At 39.8% G+C, this 11,193-nt stretch overlaps 1 protein-coding gene across 1 annotated transcript; it reads right to left on the bottom strand.

Moving 5' to 3' along the window:
- Positions 1 to 2,281: 2,281 nt before the first annotated feature.
- On the bottom strand, positions 2,282 to 8,388 carry LOC148852889 (uncharacterized). Its single transcript, XM_088943159.1, has 4 exons — positions 7,878 to 8,388; positions 7,557 to 7,717; positions 7,149 to 7,259; positions 2,282 to 4,186 (listed from the first exon to the last, which is right to left on the bottom strand). Exon 4 carries the CDS (start codon positions 4,184 to 4,186, stop codon positions 2,318 to 2,320), a length of 1,869 nt encoding a protein of 622 aa, XP_088799285.1. The 5' UTR covers positions 7,149 to 7,259; positions 7,557 to 7,717; positions 7,878 to 8,388; the 3' UTR covers positions 2,282 to 2,317.
- Positions 8,389 to 11,193: the final 2,805 nt, after the last annotated feature.

Genomic DNA, 11,193 nt, shown 5'->3' with positions numbered 1-11,193 from the left:
TCTGCTCAGAGAGGTAGAAGCCACATTGCCGAAGGCCTCCCAAGCCTCCGAAGTCTACTCCCAAGCTCCCCCCGAGCTCGAGGGGGCATCATCGTCTTGGTTACCGTCCCGAGGATAAACGTGGTGCAGATACCCAGACATGATTGACAGAATGAATGACTCACCAGAAAGATGAAACAGTGTGAACAGAATAACTCGGGCAGACTAGATGGATGCATGACCTCGGAATCCGAAGACAGCAAGTTAGCGTGAAAGAAAATGAGGCCTGGGGGCCCTCCTATTTATAGCCACTATGCCCCTAGACCAACGGCCCAGATTGAGGCAGATCTGACGGTTCGCAGTCAAGTTGACCACACGTCTTCTGAAACCGAAATGTGACTAGCTGCATGTCTTCCATGATTGAGGTAATGACGTCTGCACGACATCCAGAGTTAAGAGCTGCTTCGACGCATTTTTTGGCATTCAAAACGTCAGAAATCTCCTGACTTCTGCGCACGCATTTAATGCGAGCAGTCAATCAAGTTTGAACTTCGGTCAAATCCACCTGTCCCACTTCATGAACTCCTCATGCTAAGGTAGCACTCTTAGCCCAAAGAGTGGGGGAAAATTGATGGAGGATGATTTGACCCGGCTCCTTGAGACAATGACACGTGGACCTGACTCAACACGAACAACAGCTCAGCAGTGCAGCCTGACCACGACTAAGTAACGAGCCTACAGGACAGCTCGCTACGTCATAGCTCGCTATAGGGGGAGCTCGCTACAATGCGAGCTCGAGGTCCCCCGAGCTACTGAAAGGGAATACTCCAAGACTATCCCAACTCGCGAGCAAGGGTAACTAGCTCGCTCCAACACTTAGGCAAAAAAACTGCCCCAAAGACAACCTTGAGAAGGGTCACCTCGAAGTACCCCTGGGAGCTCGCTACGAAGTAGCTCGCGACAAGATAGGTTGCTATGCGACAGGATAGCTCGCTACAAGGTAGCTCGTGACTAAGCGACGTGATGCATTCAGGAAGCTTCTATCTGACAAGACCATACCCGTCAAACTGCGCCACGTCTCCTGACTGACGGCGCAGTCCTTGCCCACTCGACAGATTGTACCCATGTCTCTCTACAGATGGTGGCGTGCCTGTCCTCGCAGGACATGTCACCCATCCAATTGGGTAGTACCCTACAGCGGTCACCTGCGCAGAGTGGCAGATAACGGCTGTGACAAAAGCCCAGTGGCAGTTATGCCCAATTTGACAAGAACGCATATATAAGAGCTCCCTAGTTGAAGGGAAGTCTCTCTCTCTCTCTCTCGAATATCTGAGATCCTATCTGAAATTTACTTGCTCCCGAGCTAATCTTGAGAACTCAGTGATCCAACGCGACCTACACTCTTAGCCTCTTTACACTCTTTACACTCTTACTTTCTTCCCTAGCGTTCTAACTTAAACTTTGGAATATTCCCGCAGGGCAAATCCCCCAGGGATCCTTCACCTTCTTCTTCTCAAGTGTCGTTCGTTGCCAGATAGGAGCCAGTCAGCAACCAGCTAGGAGTGCCCGGATCGTGCCGCATCAAGGACTATTGGATGATACTACAAGAATGATTGTACTATGAGGGTTCTACTTCAATGATTCTATTTTGATGATTTTATGGACTTAATTTATAGTTCTACTTCAATGCATGGTTTTTAAAAAACGATTTGAAAATGGAACCGCTCTAGCCACTGGTTTTCAGGTCGACGGTTCGACCGTCCAGTTCGAACGAACGGCCTATTCTGACAACAAAAATTAAAAAAAATAATTAAAAATAAAAAGACAAAAAACCGTTGAATGAATCGATGGGTCGACGATTCAACCGCCTAGGTCAATGGGTCATTGACTGATTCAACGGTTTTTTACCAGGAACCGAGTTTGGAATAAAATGAAACTGATTTCCTGAACAGTTCCTAGGCCGAACGGTCTAACCATCCAAATCAACGGCGGTTCAAAAACCATTCTTCAATGTATTTCAATGGTTCGATTTCAATAATTCCACTTGGATGATTTCATGATTCAATGTTCAATGGTTCTACTTAATCATTTGATGGTTCTAGTTCTACATTGATCATTTGATTTTGATGACCGATAGTTTGCCAATCCTATTTCGATGTCCTTACTTCTATCGTTTGATGATCTCCAATCTCCTTCACACTTGATGGTTCAACAGTTCACTTTTTCTTTGATGTTCTAATTTGATTAATGTTCAATTTTAAGGTTTGGATATTAAATGCCTGTAATTAGTTTTGAAGATCTATTTAGAACAGTGATTATCAAAACATTCTTTTAATCATCACAGTTCAAGTGGACAGGGAAGAGGGGGCGGGATCTCAATGCCATGCTGCCGAAGTGCGTCTTCTAACTTGGCAATTCGCCTACTCATCCATGCTGTTGCAATTACATCTCTGGTGGCATGGACTTGCATGCGCTTGAAGACTTCAACTGCTTCCTTCTGAAGCTGTTGGGCGCGTAAGTTAGCTTCATTCTTCTCTCGGAGAACTCTATCTAGCTTTTCTTTGGCCTGTTTCAGGGCCACCTCTACTTCCTCTAGATCAGTCTGTGCTCGCACCAATTCTTCTTGCAAACATTTCTCTCGTGCACTCGGCGTCTCTTGCTTTTTAATCTTCTTGATTTGCTTGTGAAGACTAAGAATAGCTTGCAGAAATGGTTCTTCCAACGGGCGTTTGAGAGATTCTTTTGATTTAGTATCTTCAGATGGAGGCTTAACGGGTTTAAGGGATTCTTTTGATATGGTACCTTCGGATGGAGGCTTAATGGGTTTAAGAGATTCTTTTGATATAGTACCTTCAGATGGAGGGTTAACAGGTTTAAGGGATTCTTTTGATATAGTACCTTCAGATGGAGAATTAATACGTGCAGGATCTTCAGATGGAGGCTTAACGGGTGTAGGTATACGTATAACTGGTGGTGATGGAGGCTTAACGGGTGTAGGTATACCAGGTGGTGGTACTGAAGGAGGTGAGATACCTGAATTTTGCAACCATTGGTAATAAAATGGTTCACAAGAGCACGATGGAGTGGCCGGGGAAATGGCTAATTCTCTCTTGCTTGATGCCCAAAGTCCCTTGAAGCGACGTTCCACGGTACCACAATGTTTTTCAAAGTTGATGGCTTCTCCAGAAATGGCATCGTAGGTGGGGACTATCTGCTTGTAACCAAACTGCCTTAGCACTAGGAGTGGGATGTATTGAATAGAACCATATAGACCTGCCAAAACCATGCTTTGCCTGCCTTCTGCTGCCAAGTGGGGTTGTGTGCAACCATTCTGGATAGATATTCCTATCTTCCATTGGATTTCTTCTTCTCGAACCATTTGGAGCCTTCGATGGTAGTCTTCAGGTGTGAGATAGGCAGGTTGTGAGTGGGTGAGGACCTCAACAATTTTGTCTGTCGGCCCGGGAGAAAGAGGTGTACTATTGATATTAGTAATCACTAGGAAGGGCAAATGCTGGATCAACCAAAGCTGGAGAAGTTGTAGGGATCCTTGAAATGGCCAAGTACCAGAAGCTTTTACTGCAGTCAGACTACGTAATATCTCAGCCAATACCATGGGTACTAGAGTGACTCTAGTCAAGTTTCTTGGGTTTTGCTTGAGCTCTTCTAGCTGTCGAAGTGGAGTAATCAATCGGAGGTTGATTGAGTCAAGATCTTGGGGGAATAGTAAATGCCCCACAATGGCCAGAACAAGTGCATGGTTCTTTCCTTCAGTTTCTTTGGTAGGATTGTCATGTTGTAAGGTGGTCGCACTTCGTTTCACCAAGAACTCTATGGAGACCGCATTTTCATTAATCATTTTAAGGTGAGTCCTCTTGCATCGCAGATAATTAGCTAGCTCAGTGCGGTACCCCTGCTTGGCAATGGGAAAAAGAATTTCATCTTCTAATTGCATTTGCAACATGTAGGCAATCTCTTCAAGGGTAGGGCACATATGGTTATCTCCAAAGCGAAACACCAACTTCTCACAGTCCCAGCATTGGAAGGCAGCTTTCAACAATGGCCAATTAAGAGTGACTCTAGACAAGCGTATGACGTTGCCCCAACTGTTTTCCCCCATCAAGGCTTTGACTTCATCTGCTTCTGCTTGAAGGCGATCTAGCAAGGTTGGGTGGCATCCCTGGTACTCAAGCAAATCATGCTCCATCTGTCAAAAACAAATTAGGGTTAGTGGACCATCATTATGCTTATTTGATCAAGTTTTTCTATTGATTCTGAGAGTGATACGAGATATAGAATGCCAAAGGAATGGAACCCCCTTGAATGTTGATCAAAGGATCAAAGTCCAAGGATCATACACCTACTTGGAGAGATGGTAGGCACCTTTCAACACAGAATGCGAGAACAAAATCTCAACACCCTATATCTACTCGGCTCAAAAGGAAAGATATAGTGATGAAGGGCATTGTTGGATCAAGTCTTTGTTTATATCACTTTGACTTTCAAAGATCATAAATATAAATTTGGGATTATTATTGGTTTAAATGGTTGATGGTGTTCTGTCTCGATATGGTGCATCAATGATTTGCATTAAGACCTTTTATCGTGAGGTTGAGAAATTGCTCAATCTAGATTCCTTTTCTTTGGTTGAATTCTAGATTGGGTCTTTTTTATAAATATAAATAATTCTAGATTGGGTCCTGATCTCCTTGCAATATTGAATTTGATTAGGCAGTTGATGGTTTAATTTCTATTTGATGGATTTTTATGTCTTGGGAGTGGGGTGAGCCTCCATCTAGAGTGATGTTTTTGATTCAGTTGTGGGGTGTGTCAAATAAAATAGCTTGATTCTTGCTAGTGTATTTTATTTTTTGGGGATTAGCCTGGGTTTGACTTGGGTTGTAGTGTATTATCATGGGGTGTTTGAATTGGTTTGGTTTAGTTACTTGTAGAGTGTATCAAACAGCTTTGATTCTTGCTAGTGTATTTTTGGGGATTAACCTTGGTTTAACTTGGATTTTTCCCTAGGTTTTGATTAAAGAATTTTTTTTAAAGTTGATCTTGAGCTTCGATTCTTATGTTTTTTGTTCTTTTTCTCTTTTTCTTTTGTTCTTATGGTCTAATGTTTCCTAGGTATTATTTTAGACCCTTCTCATAAAGCTCCACAAAATGTGTCCTAAAAAAATCAGGCTTGGGTTGAACCTACTCGGCTACTGAGCTACTCCATCTAAACCAACTTCGATGGCTAGGTAAGAGGCATGCAGTTTTATGTCCAACCTACCAGACCAAGGTTCCAAGTTTGAGGGTTGCCAATGCTACCAAAAGGAACAAAGTCCTGATGACATACATCTGTTGACCCTCTCTTAAAGTGTTAATAGGTTCTAAATCTAATGCAAGTGGTGTGCAAATAGTGGGTGCTGAAACATACAAATGAAAGAACTGAGTGTATTCATCACAAAAAACAAAAAAAAAAAACATGCAAATGAATCTACACACAGTACAAGGAATATAACTAACATAAAAATAATTAAAATGAAAGAAAAGCACGCTAAAGCACTTCAATTAAGAACTAGTATAAAGTAAAGAAACAATTTCTAGAAGGGGTTGCATGTTCTTAGCTTTGCCGTTAGACTTATTCCATTTAAATTCAAAACCACAATCCTCTTTTTTGTTGTATTTGCTTGGAAAGGCCTTATTGCCCATTTTATGTTTCAATCTTTTTACAAAAAATCTTTGGGCTCCTAGGCCGCCAAAGCTGACAAAAACAGGGAAGCTCAGACCAGGCCAACTATGGCATAGGACAAAAAACTGCAGTGACACATAACAGGGGTAAACTACACAGCTGTCCAGACAGTAACAAGGGAAATTCTTCCACTAAGTGGATGTACAACCTACAAGGTGTACAAAAAAATGCAGCACCAAATTTTAGAATACCACAACCTAGCACCAACTAGAAACCCAACTAATATTATGATGAAAAATGAGGAAAGCACCCTCTCCTTTTAATCCAAAAACTATTTAAACAATTAAGTTTGATAGAGTCCAAAACATTCATAAACCACTCCATTTGAAAACACTGGGGTTGAAAACATTGCACTACCCCCTTCAAGCTTGCATCCATCCATACATCACATCCAACCATTCAGATAAGATTATCAACATTCTCAAAATATTGCATGGCAAGCCTAACTTCTAAGAATCAAAATAAGGCATGGCAAAGAACAATGAACAATTCAAGACTAGATTAAAGAGAATAAAAGCAAAACACAAAGAACTACACGTTAATCCATACTCTTGTGTAAATTGACACCAAAAATGACAAACACATGGGGGAAGCTCACTTGAGTCGATTAAGGGGATGTTCAATAACATGCTTGGTTTTTTTGGAAACAAAAACAACTCCCACATCAGCAAATTTATATTGTTTTTGATGATGTGTCAGTTGTTTTGTTTTCAAAAAACAAAACCAACCATGTTTTTGAATTTTAGAATTCCAATTCTTTGGAATTGGATTCAGATGAGCTATAATCAAATTTAATTCAAATTTTATAATCTGCATCCAATTAATAATTGAACTGGATGTAGATTCAAGCCCATCCAATCTGATTGTATTATAACATGTATAACTTTCAATATATAGAATTTATATAGTTATATATAAATACAGTTGTATATATTATACTATATAATTTATATAGTATATAATGGGGTTGCATGGGACTTGATGGAACCCAATGTCATATTTGAGAAATTTGAATTTTCGTCCTAATAAAAATTAATAAAATTAAGTACTTATTTTCTGTGCACATGTCCGTGCTGATTAAAGTATGACAATAAAATTCTTAGTATACCAAAGATAGGATAGCAAGCTGAATCGTGTCAAACCTGAAGCTACTGATCAAACCACCCAAATGAACTCACATCTAACAGTAATAGGCATTGATAACTTCAATCCTAAAAGGAACCATACACTACGGCACTACTGAAATAGAAGAAGCCTTCTGGATATTGTTTCTCAACACTACAAGGGGCATATCAAGAAGATAGACCCCTATGGATGGAACCATGAAACACCATAAGATACCACTAATTTAAATTGCCGCTAAAGATAATCTAACCCACGCTCTAATGTGTAACGAGTATGAAAATAAGAAGCAAGTGAATGGTACCTTGTTTTCTATGTAGCCTCAAATACGTAATATGATGCTGCAATGAGAGATAAATACCACAAGATGAGTTCGAACGGTAATCTGAAATATTACCACTTTGGACTGTATGCTCTGCAAACAAAAACCTGGATCAATGCCAATCTAAGAACATAAGCCTAGGCCTACACTCGCATCATGGGTATTGGATATTGTGGCAAATCAAAGCAACTAAAAATGATCAGAATAACTATTTTTACGAAATTAACGATGAAAATGAAAGCATTTCTACGAGTCAGAATTTCTATCTTATCATAGGAAAAAAAGAAAACAAATTAGAAGTATGCCCGGCATGATTGACTGAATTTTCTAGCTGAAAGTGTATAAAAGACAGAATATCTCATTTCTAGTGTTGATGGGTTGATTTTTTACCTTCTTATGGAAGACAAGTTTGGTTTGCCCACCATAACCTGACTGTTTACAATCATAGCGACGCTTCCCCTATGCAGACAAACCATCCTTCCCCCTCTTGTACAGTGTGCTTCCTGCACTCTTTGCTCTACTACGTCTTCTTAGTCCTTGGAAACGTTCACCTGTAAAATTTTTTCAAGAGAAATTTTATATTCAAACAAAGAATAATCTTCGAATTCAAGAAAGAAATCATCAATACGAGAAGTCGTTCTGTGGAGACGTCGAATAGGCTATAAACCTAGAAATTAAATAAGGATGAGTTAAAACACACGAAGAACCCACCACGGCTGCAGGGTTTTCACAGGCTCAAACTCACTCCTTTCTCCGTCGCCTTGTGAGAAACCAGTGAGCACCGAGAAGAATAAAGCAGCCCTAGCAGTTGAGCGTTATACCAACACAAGCATTAGGGTTTTGTTAAATGACAAAACTACCCTTATATGAAAATCCACCCTCAACCGAATTTTTTGGTAGATGAAAAATGAAAAAACAGAGGCTTCGTCTCTTCAAATAAAACAGAGGTTTCGTCTCAGGATTCAGGAAGCGCGATAGTTGCAGCGGAGTAGCAAACGACGAACTTTTGCTCAATCAACGGAGACGCTGAAGTGGGGCACCACTTTTCTTGAAACAAAGACGGTAGAACAGATCGGCGAATAAAGGAGGGAACTCTTCTGCCCAGCAATTGAACTCCCGGACAAATTCGAGTAGTAAACAACAGCCCACAAACTGAGTGTTGAAGGACGACCTGTTGGAAAATACCCATACGGGTAGGACTCGGATTCTGGCCAACATACTTAAGTGGGTGGTAGGACTTACAACCTTTTCTTAAATTAGTTATGAGAAATTTTAAGTTTGAAATCTAAATTTTGAACCGGACTCACTCATTTAACTGGGCAGGAGACCGAATTGCACAAGGGAACATCCCGCCGTGTATGGGGAACATCTCCCGATCATGATATTTTTATTCTTGATATTATCACGGGAGATCGCAGGATATGGTAGGACGTTATGGGGGCCGTCTTGTAGGGGTTGATCTAAACTCGCATAATAGAGCTGTTAATAGAGAGAAAATAAGATAAATAAATTTGATAAAAAGCCCGTAAGCTTATTCATTCATTCAAGATTGATGAAATATCATTTACAAGAATAGTGTTCAAGAAATCTGGAATAATTGACCAGGTAAAAGGCCGATCCAAAGATAAACCTTTTTCTTGCTATAGCATAACTGTTATTATTTTTGGGTGTTTGATTTTGTTTACATTTATGGGTGGCCGTTTATTTGTGCTTTTTTACTTTAAATGTTTCCTGTTTTTGTTGTTTGATTGGGTTTCACTTTAAATGTTTTTTATTCTCTACCTCAAATTAATAATCATCAAAGTGTGACATATCAGTATTTGGTTTCAAGAAACACTAACGCATTGGGGGGAACTAAGTTCATTTTGTTTCCAAATGCCCCCATGTACAAAAATCAAAGCATTTTAGTTTTTACCATTTATTTGATAAATAATGAAACAGTTATTTCATTTTGTTTCATGTTCATTGCCTATATAACGTTGATGTGACGGTATTTTTTTAATAAATAGCAACAGAGCCAAACATATAATAAGCAACTACACTGAGTTTAGGTCATCCACCAACAGGGTTTGTAAATGTTTGCTGCACCACCTTCAACAACTACATGAGACAATTGCAACTGGGAGAGCATAGAAAGACGTTCAAGTGAAGCCATAGCCTCAGCCATCTCAGCGCTATCACATTCAACAGGAACTGTTCTTGCCCAAATAAAACCACAATGATGGTCACGGAGTATCAAACCTGCTGATCCCACACCTTCTTTATAAGCCGCATCTATATTGAGCTTTAGCATAGATGGAGGATATGTCTGGTTTGCACCACATATGCTGGTGTGTCTGTAATGCAATTGACGGCAAAAGAACAGTGTTCTACTGTGAGGAGAACATGTGTTGTCAGGCAAAGAAACAGAACATGTAACAATGCTTCCTCTGAATCATTATATAAGGAGCAAAGAGTGCCCAAATTTGTGTTATGTTTATCCAATAAATCAACTGTAGGCAAATTTTGAAACACACATTTCCAAAGAAATAATTTCAGAGAGAGAGTCCCAATGCATATCTATCTCTTTTTACGAGTTGAGAGGAGGACGAACTGGGTGAGGATGATTCTATTAAGCATGGTTTTCAAAACCTGACCGGACTGGATGATCGGACCGGAAAACCAAGAACCGATCAGGTGACCGGTCCCGTTTTTCCTCAAAATTGGATTTTTCCCAAAAACTATTGATTTTGGTTAGCAAACTGTTGATCCAGGCGATTAACCGTTTGAATGGTTTTAACCTTTTTCTATTTTTTTAAATTTTTTAATTTTTTTATCAAAATAAATTGACTGTTCGATTTGAACGTCGGGCCATTTGACCTGGGAACCGGACCTCTCACCAGTTGAGTCGATTTTAAAAACCTTGCTATTAAGCATAAGGCAGAAGAACATGAGAAGGTTCCATGTGGTGTTTAATTTGCTCCAAACTGAAGAACAGGAATCGGATCTGCTTCCAAACATATCCTACCATATATTGGAAACATCTCCCGGAAGTAGCACCTGTTGGAGCTTTGAAACATACCATGTATTGGACGTACAGTCAATATAGTTAGCAACCCACGAGAGAGACGGGTCATTGATTTCAAAATCAGACAAATGTGAGTTAATATCACTCCATGGATCACAAGAAACAATTTATGCTCCAGCCATCACACCAATTAACCATAAAGCTCCCTTGTCCAGTATAGATCCACTTAGTAACTTTTTCAGGTGTACGATGCCCCCGTCTTAAGTTTCACTTTCCAGAAATTTTCACCTGGTAGATATGTGACTGATAATATGTTTGTCCACACACAGTGATAAAATGCCAAGCCGTTTTAGCTATCAGTGTTTTGTTACGAGCACAAGCTGAGACAAGCCCAAGTCCATTTGTGCGCATACATATTTGGGAATTAAGTGTTTGCATCTGATAAAGAGGTACGGCTTCTAGAGCTGATTTGATTAGAACAGTGCCACCCGCTTGTGACAATTAGGGAATCTTCCAACTGGCCAGCTTAACTCTTACCCATCCCAATAAATGTGTCCAATCTATAGATTTAAAGGTCCCTTTAAGGCCTAGTTCGTTTAGAAAGAAGCCATACATTTATGTAAGTGTTTTCTAAGAAACATTTACTTATTTGGATAAATGAGACCTTCAACTTTTTTGTTTCATTTACTTTTCCAGGTAAGTAATTAATTTTTTTTTCTGTTTTGTTATTTTTACCCTTGGGTCCAGGTCTATGCTTTTTGAATTATATTTTTCTAATGGGTATTTTTAACATATTATATTTTGAGCATTTATTCTTCACTTGGGAAAGTTAACTTTCTCAAGTGAGAGAAGGGTAACACTTTCTTGGGTAACTGATACCCAAGAAATAGGCATTTACTATGAATCCCACCTAAATCTTGAAAAAGAACATGGGAGAGTTGGTTAATGGGAATCAAAATTCCATTGACGGACTTTCCTCCCTTCTAAAATCCCTGAAAAGAACGAAGCCTAAGTATAAGT

The sequence above is a fragment of the Nelumbo lutea genome, chromosome 5 (genome assembly GCF_056320005.1).
Source record: "Nelumbo lutea isolate HS-2025 chromosome 5, American lotus-T2T, whole genome shotgun sequence".
In the NCBI taxonomy this organism is placed as follows: domain Eukaryota; kingdom Viridiplantae; phylum Streptophyta; class Magnoliopsida; order Proteales; family Nelumbonaceae; genus Nelumbo; species Nelumbo lutea.
This window is presented reverse-complemented; position numbering and strand designations above follow the sequence as displayed.

Excerpts from the sequence above, each read along its gene's own strand:
- LOC148852889 (XM_088943159.1), bottom strand. The coding sequence starts at position 4,186 with ATGGAGCATGATTTGCTTGAGTACCAGGGATGCCACCCAACCTTGCTA.